The 16,893-nt window shown below is 41.3% G+C and overlaps 1 protein-coding gene across 2 annotated transcripts in view; it reads left to right on the forward strand.

Moving 5' to 3' along the window:
• Window positions 1-13,568, forward strand: part of DENND5A (DENN domain containing 5A) — a 61,984-nt gene extending 48,416 nt beyond the window's left edge. For both annotated transcript variants that reach the window (XM_039706964.1, XM_039706965.1), the window contains 8 exons: window positions 2,146-2,267; window positions 3,834-3,979; window positions 4,610-4,728; window positions 5,878-6,059; window positions 6,854-6,936; window positions 8,137-8,260; window positions 9,083-9,251; window positions 9,477-13,568. In XM_039706964.1, coding sequence (XP_039562898.1) covers window positions 2,146-2,267; window positions 3,834-3,979; window positions 4,610-4,728; window positions 5,878-6,059; window positions 6,854-6,936; window positions 8,137-8,260; window positions 9,083-9,251; window positions 9,477-9,660 — 1,129 coding nt within the window. In that variant the 3' untranslated portion in view covers window positions 9,661-13,568. The remainder of the gene's footprint in view (window positions 1-2,145; window positions 2,268-3,833; window positions 3,980-4,609; window positions 4,729-5,877; window positions 6,060-6,853; window positions 6,937-8,136; window positions 8,261-9,082; window positions 9,252-9,476) is intronic.
• The last annotated feature ends 3,325 nt before the right edge of the window (window positions 13,569-16,893 follow it).

A 16,893-nucleotide genomic window follows, 5' to 3' on the forward strand; every position in this document is an offset into this window, starting at 1 on the left:
CATCTGCTTAGCAGTGTGCAGAAGGCATGGAACAAACTGGCCTTCCATGTGTGTGAGCTGTTTGGGAATCAGGATTCAGTGCTGGGGTTCTTGACATGTGTTTTACATTTATATCCTGCTCAGCAACATAAGGTGATTTGCTTTCATAATAATCACATACAGTGTTTACTGTGTGGAAATTAAAGCCATAGCAATTGTCGTTGACTTTAATTGAAGACTTCTTTCTGGACACAGTTTAACCCATGCTGTCTGCTCTTCCTTCCCTCTCCTTCCACTCACCATCTTCCCAAGAATTCTTCCCTAATCCCCCTGAACCCCAGCAGCTAACTATCTGATATTTGCCCTGCCTTGTATTATGTTGGACTTTCTGATGAAGCTGTGACCTTCAGTGGATAAGGAAAAGCTGAAGGATGGAGGGAGGACAGCTAATAAATCCACCTGTATGTCCAAGTTAAGGTTAAGCCTCTCCAGTGAAGCCAACAGTTTGGATCAGGTTAAATTTAGCAGTGCTTGTCCCATGCAGAGCACGTGCTGTGAGAGGGCTTTCCACACACCACCACACTCCATACACCCCCACAAAAGAGAAGGGAAAAGCCTCTTTTAACACTGGCCAGTGTACTCTTCATCTATCAGGCAGATTCTGGCTCTCTGGAACAGAGGGAGACTGCAGCAAAAGTATGTTTAAAATGACAATGACAAAGGACAACTTGCACAGGATGACATCAATTCTCTGTAATCTTGTGTGCTTTGTGCTGCATATTTAGATATCCTACTTAGAGAGCTGTTGTAGGCAGTGGGGTTTGAAAGTGTGTCCCACGTGTTTTTAGAGGAAGCAGTGCTGATTTCAGTGAGGTACTAAAAGTAATGATGCAACTTCTGCCATTTTACAGTTAACAAGATTGTGTGTTCCTTTTGAAGCAGCTGTTAGATATTTTAATTATCCCATTCTATTTACTTGACATTTGTCAACAAATATAAGGAAAATGTTACATGTTTGGTTTTTTCTAGTCTGCAAAGGGAACAGGGAGAAATCACATGTCCAGAGGTCTTTGTGTGCCCGAGGAAACAGAGGAACCTTACCCTTTGAGGAGACAGGACAGTACATAGCCTGACAGGCTGTCAAACATGTGATTCACATTGTGCAAATGCAGCACAGACATGGGCACCTGTGAGACTGCTGTGGCTTTGCCACTCTTGTGGCTACAGGCAGGTCGGGTTAATTGAAGGCTCAGTCTCTATTTTCATTGAACATTTCCTGTCAGTCTCTAGTGTCAGGTTTGTTATATGAGAACATGCCTGTATGTTGACTGTCACTGGTTTGTTTTGCAAATTTCTGTCTTGTGACTTGCTGACTTTTTTGTAAACTGATAAGGGGAATTGTCAGCTTGCCCTCCTGGCAGGAACAACCTGTCCATGGCTGGGTCAGCATTTCTAATACCTAATTCCTGCATTCTGGAGGGTTTAGAAATTGCTGCAGCATCAGTTGGATTTTGATATATTTTGGCATGCTCTTCTTTTATGATTATGCCCAACACTTGTAGTATTTATTGGTTGCCACCTTTGCATGCCTGTCATTTTGGTTATGTCAGGAGCTGTGTACTATCAACACTGAACTATTCCCTGGAATAATGTGCAGGTTGCTGTAGACCCTGCGTGTTCAGCTATAGCCAAATACAAGCAGATAGCCCCAGTTTTTGCCTTATGTCCTTGGAGAACAATCTTCTGTCATACATCATGTGCTGGAGAGCTCTCCCATGGCACCCTCTGCTCAGAAGTAACTTAGGAGAACTCTCTTCACTTCAGTTCTGTCACTTTACATGGTTAAAAGCAGTCAGAATATTTTTCAAGAAAGTGCAAAATTCCTTTTCCATTTTGGGGTGTTTTTGGATGGGAGAAGACCCTTAAACCAGCTGTTACATTTGAGGGGTGGAAGATAATGAGATCTGTGCTTCACTTTGGAGATGTCAGCCTTGCAGAGATTCAGTGTATCTTGGCACACTGAAAACTCCTGACTCTCCCAGTATCACTTCTCATTTGTAATTGCCTGCCCATTATTCATAGTGTACCTAATAAATTTGCACAGTAGAAAACATTTCACTGGAAGCATCTTGTTACTGTGACAGATTATGTGTTTTGCTTTGTCAGAAAACTCTACAAGCGTTACGCGTTCCTCCGCTGCGATGACGAGAAAGAGCAATTCTTGTATCATCTCCTGTCATTCAATGCTGTGGATTACTTTTGCTTTACCAATGTTTTCACAACAATCTGTAAGTATTTTTTTTCCCTGCAACTCTGATTTCTAGATTTGGTTGAGTCCTTGTCCAAAATTCTAAAAAAATTCAAAATTCAAATTCTTCACAATGCTAGCTCTGAGCAACATGCCCTAATGTTGTTGTTCTGCTTTTTTCCCCTGGGATCCATCTGTATGTGCTGTATTGATGTTTCCATGATCTTCTCTGGTGGCCAGGAGTTTCTGTTTCTGTCACTTTTGTTTCTAATTTAGTAAAAATACATAGCTCTAGTAATTTGAGTTGTGGGTGAGTTCTCAGCTGAAATGTTTGTGGTGGGCTTGTTTGCATGATACTAAATAATCACAGTATGGGTTGTTCACTATCAAGGTAAGAATATTAATGCATGCTGGGAATTAAAATAAACCTTTCCTTTTTTGTGCTCAGGCTACTTTGCTGCATGCCTGTCTCTGGGTTTGGGGTGACAATGAAATGCCTGTTGAGGGCTGCATCAGAACTCCTCAGCATTTAATTTTCCCTTCTAGTTGTTAAAAAGATACCCTAGAGAAACTTTTAAGCTATTGTTGATAACTATAACACTTAGCTGTGTCACAGAATTCTCAAAGATCTGTGTGCCTGCTGCCACACATCATCACTGGGAAGGCAAAATAAGGAAAGACTTTAGCAAGGCTTATGAAATTGGGGGTGGGTGAAAGGCTACCCGTGGTGGTGTGTTGTGATTCACACTTGTGTGTATGAAAGACAAAGCAAACAGGCATCCAAGCAAGAAAAGCTTTTGGTCTTGCAGGCAAGTTCTGGATAATGTGAAAATCTGGTCTGCTGGATGCAGTTCAATTGTCACTTACTTTAGGACTATCAGCACAGAAAATAAAAAGGGAAACACTTTAATTCATTCTTAAATGCTATGAGCATTGGGCTTTTAAGAAAACCCAACCACCAAATGCTTTCTCGAGGGCACTGACAGCTGAGGAGATGCTGAGGGAGAAATGCATTAAATGCCTCAGCTGAAAAGCCCTGACTGTAATCTGCTTATGCACTATGAAAGAAGGGCAGAAAGCCAAGAAACACAGTGACCATTGAGAGAATTGGATTTTGTTATAGAAGGTTGGTTAACAGAGGGCTGGGCAGGAGATCCTGGGTGGTGGAGAGCATATGCCTTGAGAATCAGAGGAGGGACTGCAGCTCAGGTGATACTGCATGGAATTACTTACAGGTAAACCAGGGGACCAGAAAGCATTTGAGCATATGTGTGGTGCTATTTAGAAGGGAAAAAATTTGGATTAGGAAAAAAGGATTACACTCATAAGAAGGCATTATTCCATCCAAATTTCTTTCTTCACTTGACACTGTTCTGCTGTCAGCTCTCCTACTTAGTGGCTGCTGTGTGTGTGTACACTTCCCCATTGTCAGTCAGTGCTTAGTGTGCAATTGTCAGCATGATTAAATGGAATCTCTGATGTTCTTTTAACATTTCATGGTACTGCAGTGCTGTTTGATGACTTATTTTTTGCCCCTCTTTTGACTAAAGAGGTTACATAATTATTCTTCTTCCTTTTTAAAGTTTTCTTTCTTTTGTGTTTGCAGTGATACCATACCATATATTGATTGTTCCCAGCAAGAAACTTGGTGGCTCAATGTTCACAGCCAATCCTTGGATCTGTATTTCGGGGGAACTGGGTGAAACAGGAGTCCTGCAGATTCCCAGGAACTTACTAGAAATGACTTTTGAGGTTTGTATTACTTCATACAAAACCTGATTTGGATGTTCTGTTTGTTCAGTTTTAAATTTTCCCCGTGCTGTACCACCTTGAAATCTGAAAGAGTGGCAGATGTGTCTGTGCTCCTGGTCCAGTGGTGTTTTTTGTATTGTCCTTCACCTGTGGAATGAATGTGGAATATCTTTGTAGTTAGTCACAGATAGTTTGTGCCTGTGCACAAACTAGCACATTTAACCTATATTTAATAACATGCAGAGCAAAATGACTGACAATTCCTTAGTGCAAGGGATAGACAAGACTGTCTTTATGTTACAACTGTGGGAGGTGTCATATTCTCTTCTGTGGGAAAACAAAGAAGTGATTCTGCTCTGATTTCTGCATGTGTGTTGTGTTCATTGGGTAAAATTGAATTGAAAAATCTAGTTCAGCTGATGTGCTCTGTCCAGATCAAAATAGTATTTAACAAAACAAGCAAAACCAAAAACAAGTAAAGCAGCCTACCAAAAAGCCCAGAACCAACCGTGCAGTCAGAAACAGGAACCACATTTCTGAGTTTCTGTCTGAGCACGTTCCCTAACAGTTTACTCCCACAACATGCTGCTTTCTTTGTTTCCTCTGACAAACTCTTTGTTTAATTTGCAGTGCCAGAACCTGGGAAAACTGACCACAGTGCAAATAGGACATGATAATTCAGGGCTGTATGCCAAGTGGCTTGTGGAATATGTTATGGTCAGAAATGAAATAACAGGGCATACTTACAAGTAAGTATCATCCTGACATTTCATATGGGGTAAGTAGAACTCCTGCAGGGAGCTGGCACAGTAGGGCTTGTTTGATTAGAAAGGTCTGATCTCCTGGGACTCTGTGTCTACAGTTGCCTCGACCCGAAGGCTCAGAAAGATTGTTTGGCTTCTGGCATTAAACAAATCCTGGTTCTCATTAATTCAAGCAGGGTTTGCAGTTTGCAGATGTTCATGTCTCATATCAGACTGTTGGTGGAGAGGATGAGTTGACTGTTGTGCAGCTTCAAAATAATCTGCCTTGACCCAAGCAAGAAACAGCAAGTCAGAGCTTGCTGCTTACCAAATATAGGTGGTATTTTATATTAGGTCTGGGTACCCCAGGTGTTATAGAGACACCTTTGGACACAGGCTGGAACACAGGGCCTTATGAGTGTTAGAAACCTGTGTTTACACGGTGAGAGTAAAGGAACAAAACTTAGAGTGAGAATTAAATTTATTTGTGTTAGATACAGCATAGTTTGATGCCCTGTCCTTTGTTTAGGGAAACTGTCAGGCTCATGTTGATGTCAAATTGGTGGGTAAGTCCATTCAACTCTCCATGCCAGTTCATTTGTAATTAAATGAGGCAAGATTCTATTTTTGGATGCTATTCAATTTTCCAATTAAGCTGATTAAACTGCCATCAAGATTGGTTCAGAAAAAGTGATAATGAGCAGATGAGCATGTGTTCTTTCTAGTGTCTGATTTAATACCCCAGTTCAGTAGAAGTACTGGTGTTCTGGCATTTAAGCATGTGTTTGGGCTGTGGGGTTGTTTTACAGCTGCCTCGCTATGTAGCATATTCAGTGTATTTCCTCACCCATCTATGGGGTGTAGTAGGAGTTCCCCTTTTACCCATTTTTCCTCAAATCATGCTGGGACTCAGGCAAAATCTGCTTGTGGGTGGATCATCTACTGCAACACTCAGCACAAACTTGGAACTGAAAAGATGTTTTAGTTTTGATGCCTGTGCTGGCAAAAGCCAAAGCCAAGACTTTATTACTTGGTGCTGGATGAATGAAGTCTTTCTAATAGCTGGCAGGATTTGGGCTTTGGGCAGCTGCAGTTGAAATTGTTTGGCATGGAATTGAATCTGGATTGATCCATTTATCTCCTTGGTGTTGTTAGGTTTCCCTGTGGAAGGTGGCTTGGGAAGGGAATGGATGATGGCAGCTTAGAGAGGATCCTGGTGGGAGAGCTGCTGACTTCCCACACGGAGGCCGATGAGCGGCAGTGCCGAACGCCTCCCCTGCAGCAGTCTCCAAGCATGATCAGGAGATTTGTCACTATCTCACCAAACAATAAGCCAAGTGAGTTCTGGGGCTTGTCCTGTTGTCCTGTTCTGCATCATCACCTGAGGGCTTGCAAACACAACTGGAGTTTGGAGAGGACCTATGAAACTCAGCCCAGTGTCCTGCTTGAACTCCAGCTAACTTCCAAATTACAATCCTGGGCATCCTGTTCTGTCTACTTAACTTTTGAAGTCTGAAAGGGTGGCAGATCTGTCTGTGCTTCTGGTCCAGGGGTGTTTTTTGTATTGTCCTTCACCTGTGGAATGAATGCTATGGAGGAAGGTAGAAATTTGCTGCCTTTTCTCTGTCTGTCCTTTGTGGATGAAGAATCTTGCAAGTGGTTTCTATTCACAGACTTCTCTTTGTTTGCTCTTGAGGTCAGTGTTCTGTGGTAGTCTTATTCCTGATAAATCAGGTGGTTACTTTGTTCCCATACTTGGGTTTGCAGCAAAACTACCACAGGAAGTATTTCCAGGATGCCCAGGTTTGTTAATCCTAAACAAAGCTCCTTTTCTTAGCTTTGGATCCTGGTCTGACAATTCACATAATGTGTTAGAACCCTTTCCACTGCTGATGTTTTGAAACACCACAGTGTTAACTTTGATATAAAACCAAACCATCTCCATTCCTACCTCCTCAACAATAAATAAAGTAGGGTTGGGTTTCCATTTCCCACAGCCCAGCACTGTTTCCTTAACAGAATGAGTTATATTGGTTTGTGCTCCTCTGCTGTGCTTTGTGCTGTGCCATAACCCTCACACACAAGGTACAATTTCTGAAGCTCTAACTGGATGTATTTTTGTGTTTTGCAGAGTTAAATACTGGTCAGATACAAGAAGCTATTGGTGAAGCTGTTAATGGTATTGTCAAGCATTTCCACAAGCCAGAGAAGGAGGTGAGGGGTTGTTGTCGTGTAATGGCACTCCTGTCCTAAAACTCTGATTAGTAAACATGAGAGAATATGTAGCAGAACTAACTAAACTGAATGAACATGCATGTGCTTGAGAATTCCTGAAGTGGAGCAAAAATGAGATATTGAGATAGTACAGCCTCAAATACCTGTGTTTTGCTGCTAACTGGAGCATTCTGTTAAATTGAATGTTAACATTCTGGTATTGGAAATTGTGGTATTAATCAAATTCTACCAAGGATTCTACCCGTACACTGTCAAGAGCACAGCCTACTGTTTAGGTTGTTCTGAATTAACTGACATTTTACATCTGCATTGAGTTCTAAGTAGGTTTTTAATGTCTGTTTTGCATTATCCTTGCTACTTAAAACATAAAAACCCATGGGCCACTTTAGAAAACAAGAAAGAAACAAAGGCCACCCTGAAAACACCCACATCCCCCAAGAAAGTGAAGCAGAAGTGCTCTTCAAGACTCTTTTGCATTGCACATGTGATCAGCTGGCACAGCAGTGATTTTCTGAAACAAACCTAAGTAGCATGCTCCTGTCCAGCCCTTGTGAGCCAGAGAGGTGTAGAGCAATGCTGGATCTGGATGGATGGCTCTTGACAGTCAGGATTTTTTTACATTCCTGTAACACCTGACTTCTAAATTCATTATGGCATGACAGCTTCATATCCAGTGTAATTCTAGTCAGTGATCACATTGATAATAATCTCAAATGGCCATGATTTGCCACATAGTTTTGCAGAACAGAATTTACCATCATGTGCTGAAGCAGGACTTTGTTTTTTACTGAGCATTAAATGTTTTTGTTGATAAGCAATCAGAGGCACATGCTACACTGGGTCTGTGATCTGTTATTTAAAAAAAGAGGAAAATATTTTCCTCATTTTCTGTAGTGATGATTATTATAGGTAAAGCCTGCTCATTATCTTGGCCTGTTTGAGGCTTTGATGATGATGATGAAGCCCTGACAATGCTTTCCTCAGCCTCCTTCTTAGAGAAGTCAATCCATTTTTGAATGCTCAGGCCTTGTGAGAACTGGGCCGTCCTGTCTGGGGTCACTGTTTGACAGCAGATTTGAACTTTAGGCATCTGTTTATTTAAAAACTCAATGGGACACGTGTGTCCCAGAGTCCCAAGGTGAGGTGATGATTGTGTGTGCTTTCTGTGTGTGCTGGCAGAGAGGCAGCCTGACCCTGCTGCTGTGTGGAGAAAGTGGACTTGTTTCAGCTCTGGAGCAAGTGTTCCAGCACGGGTTTAAATCACCAAGACTCTTCAAGAATGTCTTCATTTGGGATTTTTTAGGTGAGTGGGAGGATGACATCCCAGAGCCTCTTTGTGTCTTTGAATTACATCAGCTGTGTTCCTTATCACTGCTGTTGTGTCTCAGCTGGTGTGAAGAGCAGACTTCTTGGAGGCATCTCAGCAGCTGCATGGCCATGAGAGCTCCTACCTGCTCCTGCTGTTGTAAGAGAGCCTCTGTCTTCTGCCAAAGCTGACTGTACTTAATGCAGCAACTGGGCTTTGTCCTTCTAGCAGTTATAGTGTAAAACAAACTTTCCTGCGGAGGAGGAGGCACATAAACAGGGGGGTGAATTGACATGGGGTAACCTTGCCTTTATTGAGCACAGAGAAAGCAAGAAGTCACCCTTGTAAGATGTTGAATTGTCTTTCAGAGCACAGCAGATGGATCTAATGCTGTTGATATGTACTGGACATTGTAATAAAGGGGTTATACGCATGCATTTTTCACACAATGGTCTAGATTCCTTGACACAAAACTAAATAAATCAACTGAGTTCACAAACACATTTTAAAAAATGAATTATTTTTAATGTTTCAATACTTTGAGTAGCTACTTTAACATTGCTGTTCCCCTTACATGATCATTTTACTGCACTCACATTCAGTAGATAGGTGAACCTCTTCAGGATTGTTCAGAGGGGAGGAAGTGGAATCCTGGTTTTATGCAGGGGGAGCATAGGACTGAATCAAACAGAAAAAAGACAGTGCCTAAAATTAGTGATTCAGGAAATTCATGGATGACCTTTGATCCTAGGCCTTTCAATTTTAATTCTCTCCTAATTGCACTGATGAAACTTCATTATCTCCCACCATTCTTTTAAGAAAAAGCACAAACATACTATGAGACCCTTGAGCAGAACGAGATGGTCCCAGAGGAGAACTGGCAGACAAGGGCCAGGAATTTCTGTCGCTTTATCACTGCTATCAACAACACCCCTAGGAACATTGGGAAGGATGGCAAGTTTCAGATGCTGGTGTGTCTTGGAGCCAGGTATAAATTTATAATATATTCTTTGTAGTTGTTGTTGTTGATATGTTAATGAAATGGAAAAGATGTTGCACATGGGGCAGTTACTCCTCATTCCCTGTCTCATAAAGATAAGTGGAGAGCACGGTAGGTCTGCTTAACAGCAAAGAATAAAAATGGTGTCTGTGCAGATGTGCAATTGACTTGGCTTTATTTTTCTTCCCAAACTGCCCACTGGCCCCTTGTCAGAGACCACCTTTTGCACCACTGGATCGCCCTGCTTGCAGACTGCCCCATTACAGCCCAGATGTATGAGGACATGGCCCTGATTAAGGATCACACGCTGGTGAATTCTTTGATTCGGGTGCTGCAGACCTTGCAGGAGTTCAACATCACCCTGGAGGCATCTCTTGTCAAAGGAATCGACATCTGACCTCCTGCCCCACAGGAAAAACTGTCTTTACAAACCCAGAGAAAAGCAACAAGGAGTGGATCTCGTTAGTATGCAAAAGTTCTGTCTTGCCAGTACATTGTATCGTGAACTTGTTCATGGCCCAGAAATGCAACTTTGACTTTTCTCGAAGGAAACTCCAGAAATAGTACAGGCAAATGGATAGAAGCTGTAAACTCAATGTAAAAAAGAGGATTTTGGTATAAATCTATTTTAGAGTTTATTTGCTGATTTGCTTTTTACACACTTTCATGTGAAAGAGATAGAGATGAGTATTGTGCAGCTTATTTTAAAGCTGCAGTATTTCCTTGCCATAGAAAAAGTGCAGTGAGCCTTTCAGCATTCTGTGAACTTGCCTTCAGATATGCTGTATGTCATAGACCCCAGTGTATACACTCCATTTCTGCTGAGAAGGTCATTCTATAGTTTTTAAACTAATATTTTATATATTAACATTATTACCAATGTTTGATTTTTAAGGTGTTGGGTCATGTTCTGCTGCAAGGGAACTACAGATCTGATCTGTGCTTTTAATAGCTCCAAAGCACTGATTTGTCAACAATTATTTTTTTCCTTTATTTTTGTTGTCAGTATTATTTTTAGTGAAATCCAGGAGACTGAACAGTGAAATGTCCAGAGATCAAAGTAATATTTTTCATATTGGTACGTAATTGCACAGAAGAAGAAATTAAGTCTGTTTTTTAACTGATGTTTTTTATTTATTTAACCTATCGTTGTGTTTTGTAAGTTTGTCTTTAAAAAAAATCTTCTATAATACAACTGGCTATATTATGTTGCAATTCAGAATTTACAGTGTAGCCCACTTAAATGAAAAACCTGGAGTAAATGTTCATAACACAGGAACGTTTCCACTTAAACCAGCCTTTTGAAGCTTGGTATATGGTTGCTGCTGGTAATTCTCCTAACTGCTAATAAAGAGGGACATGAGTTCCCCAGATGCCAGATGACTAAATAAAAACCTCTATGCCCCATCTGAAGTAATAACAGTATACCTTACTAACAAGTATAAGGATTTCTTAATGTTTCTGAAAAGACAGCGGTATTAAGGTTTTTTCTTTTCCTTTTGAGTGCATATGTCTTGGATCCCCTTGTCACAGTCTGCTTCATTTGGGATGCTTTTGTTTTTAGCAAAGAAAGTTTAGTCCATTTCTGCTATGAAACACAAACATTTTGAAAGCTTAATTTATTGGAGATCTGGAACTTGGCAAACGCCTAAAGGCATCTCTGTTCATTTGAGTCCTCTGATAAAAATCTCTTTGAAATGAATATGTGACTTAAGAACAGGCTGATTTATCAGCATCACAAATTACTGTACAGAAGTTCAGGGCTGTGTATTTAAGAAGTCTCCACTGTATAAACTTATCTCAGTATTGTCTCTCTTTGGAGAAGCAGAGTCCAAGTTTTTTGGTTCATACAATGTTGTAGCACTTTTACTTTACCTACAGCTTAGTCACATCTTGTGATAGTTTTATTTCCATAATTTATGAGTATAGCACATGTATTAAATTTTTGACTATTTTTACTTTTGTCCTATTTATTTCATTATTAAACTGAGAAGTTCCTTTGTCACTACTTATCAGAGCAAGATTCTTCTTTGATTTCACAGTAGCATTAGGAAGATGTGAGAGCAGTGTCTGAGCCACTCCTCACATGGGGTGGGTGCAAATTCTTTCACAGCTTACAGGAGCATTTCACAGGAGTATTCTCTGTGTGTGCAGGATTGGTTTTGTTGGTGTTTTTTTAAATTTTTCTTCCCACTTTGGAAGGGCAAAAATGAAGAAAATAGTTTTACTGCATTCTAAGAATTTCATATATTCAACTTAATATGTTAGGATGGTCTTTTTACACCTGCCCTAAGTTGTTTATGCATTAATAATAGCAAAACAAAAATTGCTTTATTTTGGGGTTGTTTTTTTTGTTCATTTGTTTTCTTTTGTTGTTTTTGTTTCAGCTGTATTGAAAATGACTTTACTATGCCTGTGTATTTCACAGGGAATATTAAGTAAGAAAGAAAAGTTCCATATTTTGACCTTGACAGATGAGTTGATCCTGTTAAAAACATATATCCCATCGTATTAAGGGTGGATTAATTTTATCTTGCATGAGGTAATTACCCTGATCTAAGGTTCTTTTTTATATTTTTTTCCCTTCCTTACACAAGCTTACCTAGTGAGCCATGATACCCTTGGCCTGATGGCTGTTTTGGTGTGGATTGTTTTGCCCTCATTAGGACAGTTTGAGGTCCCTGGGATGGGCAGGGGCTGGGATTTGGTGATTGCCAGGGCTGGGCTCCTTGGCTGGCCCATGGGGATGGTGCTGCCCATCAGTGGGAGCACCCTCAGTGCTGGCTGTCCTGTGCAGAAGGAGCACACAGAGATCCTCTTCCAGCTCCTGGGTTACTTATTCTCACAGGAAAAGCCAGTTTGAGATAGACCTTCCTCTTCCTCTCACAGGGGCCTGTGCTTGATCCTGTTGGGGTTCAAAGCACTTTCTGCTGTGGACTTCAGGTCTGCAGGGATTTGCTTCACTGATGGAGCAGTAGAAGGTTCTGAGATGCAGCTGAAAAAAAGCTGGTTTTGTTAGCTCCAAAGGCAATCTTGCAGCCAGTGCCAGGATTTTGGGAAGAGATGTAGCTGGCATGTGTAAGAACAGCCCAGGCTGTAGGAACACAATCCCACCAATCTGCAGGGTTCACCTCAAACCCACCCACTTCTCTCATGGCTGTTCTAGCAGCAGCCCTGCAGGATAAAGTGAGGATCCAGCATTTGCCATTCTGCTGAACTTTATGGGAACAAACAGTGTAGGCAGCACCTTTTTATGCAGAGCTTTGTAAAATCCTTCTCCCTTTGTTCACAATAATGCAGTTTTGAGTTTTTTTCTTGTTGCTTTTCCAAAATAAGGGGGCAGGTTTGGTAGGTACAGTTAGTGTGGCCGTGCTGTTCTGTTCAGTGGGGATTTTTTGGTAACTGTAAATGAGAAAATCTTTTTAACAACACACATTCATTCTAAAGAGAGAAATGCAGTGATAAAAAAGTAAGCAGTTCATCGTGCAGTAAATACATAGTGCTAAACTAGCCAAACATGTTTACAGGCTCATACCTGAATTAAGAGGAAAAATTAGGCTGTCACTTATCAGTTATTTAGGCTTCTTTGGTTAATGCTACAATGATACTTTATACAAAAAGAAAATGCAAATTAATAAAGTTTGGTTTAAATGTAATTAAATACTGTGATGGTAAGTTTATACAAAAGAAGAAGAAGAAAAAAAGCCTTTACCTGCCATAAACTTTAACCACCTGATATTCTGTAGCTGAAAACATATTCATGAACTGGAGACTATTCCACAACTTTTTCCATTACAAAGAGTATTTTTCAAACTGTTCAAATGGGACTTATTAGCTGGATGACCCATACTTTTTATGTGTTTTAAATTCATGAATATGTTAAGATTTCTGCAGTGAATCTATTCAGATTTAACATTTTCTGTATATTGTCAAATGAATTTTGTCCGTAGTGAAGAGACTATAGGATACTTGAAAATACTTGAAGAAATTGTACACGTACTTCACATCTTTGTAGCTCTTTATTTTATACCTAGAGATTGGCTGTTAAATTAAGATATAGCATCAATACCTTATAAACTATATATTTTACTACATGGGGAAATCACTGGCTTGTTATTTTTAAGGGCCGTGTTGAAGTTTACATTATAATGACAAAACCAGGTACTGTTTTCCTTTTTTTTTTAAATTTTTCCTGTGACATTTCAATCCATTGGACATTAAATGTGAATTGGATATACAAAGAGGTTTTACAGGTGTAGCTCATTTGCTGAATTGCAATAAAATTTGTCTTCTAACATGAAAAAATAGCATTCATGTGCTATTTTCAAAAAGCCTGGTATAATTTGGCTGATCAAATGGCTCACTGCCTGGCTGCAGGTCTGTGGGACATTTTAGTGGCTCGTTTCAGATCTTTGTTGTGCAGTTTTGTGTCTGTTCTGTTCAGCTGCAGCCTTCCCCAGGCCATCCCTGCCTGCTCAGGGAATGGGGACAGGGGAAGGCCAAGGGACCAGCGCAGACCTTGGAAGGGCTGTGAGCACACACCCTCAGACATGCTGCCATCCCCTCTGCTCCAAACCACGTCAGGTCGTCACTGAATGCTCTCTTCCACCAGGGAAGGAGCTGGATCATTAATCTGGAGGTATCTCTGTTGCTTCACCTCTCACACACCCCCCTGCTCTGTGGTGGTGGCATTTTTTAAGCAAAGCAAAATAACAAGTGTCAATATCCCTTTTGGGGAGCTGCCTGAGCTGATGGTGTCACCCTGGTGGTGTCACCAGAGGGTGAGCTTGGCCTGGGCCATGCTGTGGTGAGCTGCTGCTCATCCTTGCACAGGTTTGGGGGTGCAGCTGTGCCCTTGGTCCCTGCTGTGGGTGTGCTGAGCCTCTGGAAGACACCAGAGCTCTGCTCTGCTTGGGATGGAGCTGCTGCCCTTCCCCTCAGGGATGGACACGGGGCAGGCCTGCATGGAGCTCAGGTGAGTGCAGCTTCATTCACCTCACCACGGGTGCTTCCCTCAGGTGTTCCAGGTTTCCTGCAAGGAAAAGGGAAAAGGAGCACCAGGAGCAGGGCCTTGCTGGGAAAGTGTGTTGTGCAGCTGCTGGGTGATGTTCACTGGCTGCTGGGGTCTAAAATGTTACCATTTGTTGTGGCAATGACTTGGAAGGCTCTCACAAGGACATAGAAATGTCTAAAAGTTATTTCACACCACAAAGTGTCTCCTTTCCCCCCATTAACTCAGAAATGCGTGTGTATTAATAGGCCATGCTGTGCTCAGCTCTGCAATGAACAGGAACTGTTCATTTCAGTGACAGTGACACGTTCAGATGCAGATCCTACCACATTTAAAATGTCACTGGTGGATCTGATGTTTGTTTGGGGAATGTTTTTCTACAAGTGGCATAAAAAGACTTAGACAAGGCACATAAATTACATGGGAGGGTTTTTAATGCCCCTTGTGACCAGAGAATCCAGAAATTTCCTCTGTCTCAGATGAGTCCTGTGCATTCCTGCTGATTACTGAAGATGTGTTACTTTTACACAGAATTCAACAACCCTGGGACACTAAGATGGGAAGTGCAAAAATTTGAGTGATACATTTCAAAGAAAAACAATGACTCAAAACTCAGTGCGCACTTGGAGATGAGCAAGGCTTGAAACTACAGCTCTGAGACATTTTTTATTTTAAAGTATTTCCTCACTTGTCAGGATCCTACTTTGCCTTTGCCATTCTGGCATCTCCCAGCCCTCCCAGTTGTTTTCAGCTGCTGTCACAAGCACTCATCATGCTCGCTCAGTCATGCTAAATTTTAGGTCAATATGATGCAGGCCAGCAGAGTTGCTACTTCTCATTTAAAGTGCAGATGAAATGGCAATTATATGTGCTCAGGTATTGCTTGGTCATCATTAAATAATGAAATTTAACAAGGATTATGAAGCATAAAGCAGTTTTTAACCCCAGTTTGCAGACAAGAGTATTCACCTCTACTCAGGACATCAGGTGTACAATTTTTGGAGCAAATTTTGCATCCAGCTTAGTCTCCATCTCCCAATGTGAGGTAACTGCATGTGATAGTGAAAATGGAGAGCAGAGGGGAACTGGGGGTCTTACCTCTATGGAAGTAGCTGTTTGCCAGCATCTATTTTCCTCCCTGAAACTTTGTTACTTGGTTTTATTTTAAATTGCTGGAAAACTTCCCCAAACAGTCCTATTTGTGTTGTCTTCCCGTCCAACTGCCCTGGTGTGGTTGTTTTCCTTTCCTTATACTTAGTGCTGAAGTCGAATCTTAAGAATTTTTCTAGCTTCTCTCCCTCCCAGTAATGGTCTTCGTGCCCAGAGCAGTCATCTGTCACTGTGACTCTGTGAATGGAAATAGTTAAAAAGGCTGCAGAAAGGCATCTGAGTTGAGGTCTGAGCTTGTCTGGTTTGTGTCTTTAAAGAGATATTTTAATGGCAATTCTTCATCATAAACAAATGTGTGTTATATGTGAAATAATAGCCAGGGTCCTTCACAGAACACTTTGAGATTTATGTAGAAGAAATGGCTTCATTAGCTAAGATAAATTTGATATTGTTCTGTTTGTTTTCCAAGCTGCAGTGAGATCTTTTGATCTAACTCAGGCATTCCCAAATATTTATGTCTCACTTTATGTTTTAGTTTACAGAAGTAAGAAAGAGGCTTTGCTTTTACGGTGCCTCAGAAAGCTTTGGATATTTTGGTTACACGACTCTTTAGTGTCTCTCACTGGTTTTTCTGCTACACTCTTCATATGTGTTCTTACTTTACTTTGCAAATCTTGTGATGAGAGTTAATTAAATTAATACTGGCTGAGTTCATTGAGGGGACCTGAGTGGGCAGTGCCTGAAATGAGTACCAGCTTTTCTGTGAGTGGTTTGAGGCCATGTGCCTGGATGGGAGATGGCTTCTCTGTCCATTTGGGAGAGCTGTTTGTGGGGACACCCTGAGTGACATCCCTGGATGAGAGATGTGCAGGTGTGCCAATTCCCACCCCGAGTATGATGGTTTATTCAGGAGATCATGGAAACTGGCGAGAAACCCTTCATTCATTTATTGCTTTCTGATGGTGAGGGGAAGACTGGGGAATGGTGCAGGGCTGGAGAATCCTTGGAGTGTTTAATGAGCAGCTTTATGTACTTATAGATGAGACTGCCTAAGACTGAAACCGTCCAGGAGACACAAAAGGTTGCTTCTCATTGGATTTAAAAGGAGAATAACTTTGATCATTTCAAAAGCAATGAAGCCTGATGCTCCAGCGAGAAAGGAGAGTGGTAATTTATAGCTGCCATTAAGGAAACAAAGACAAAGACTGAGGGAAAGTTTCATTCTGAAGATTTACTAATGTGTATAAACCGCCCTTGCAACTAGAAACAGCTCGGTATTTCTCACAGAACAAAACAAAAGAGAGAGGGCAGTGAAATGGGGATGGGAGGGAGGGGTGGAGAAGAATACTGCCTGCTTTTGCTCCCAGCCCGAAAGGTCAGACATTATTTAGGAAATGATAATTTCAGTGAATAATGCATGAGCCAATTTTACCTGCCAAAGGAGCGACAGCTGTGAGAAATCCCTGGCTGGGAATGGAGGTGGGCTGGGGCTGCGCTGGGGGTGGCGTG

This window comes from Passer montanus, unplaced genomic scaffold, assembly GCF_014805655.1.
Source record: "Passer montanus isolate IOZ18808 unplaced genomic scaffold, ASM1480565v1 scaffold2, whole genome shotgun sequence".
Taxonomy (NCBI): Eukaryota; Metazoa; Chordata; class Aves; order Passeriformes; family Passeridae; genus Passer; species Passer montanus.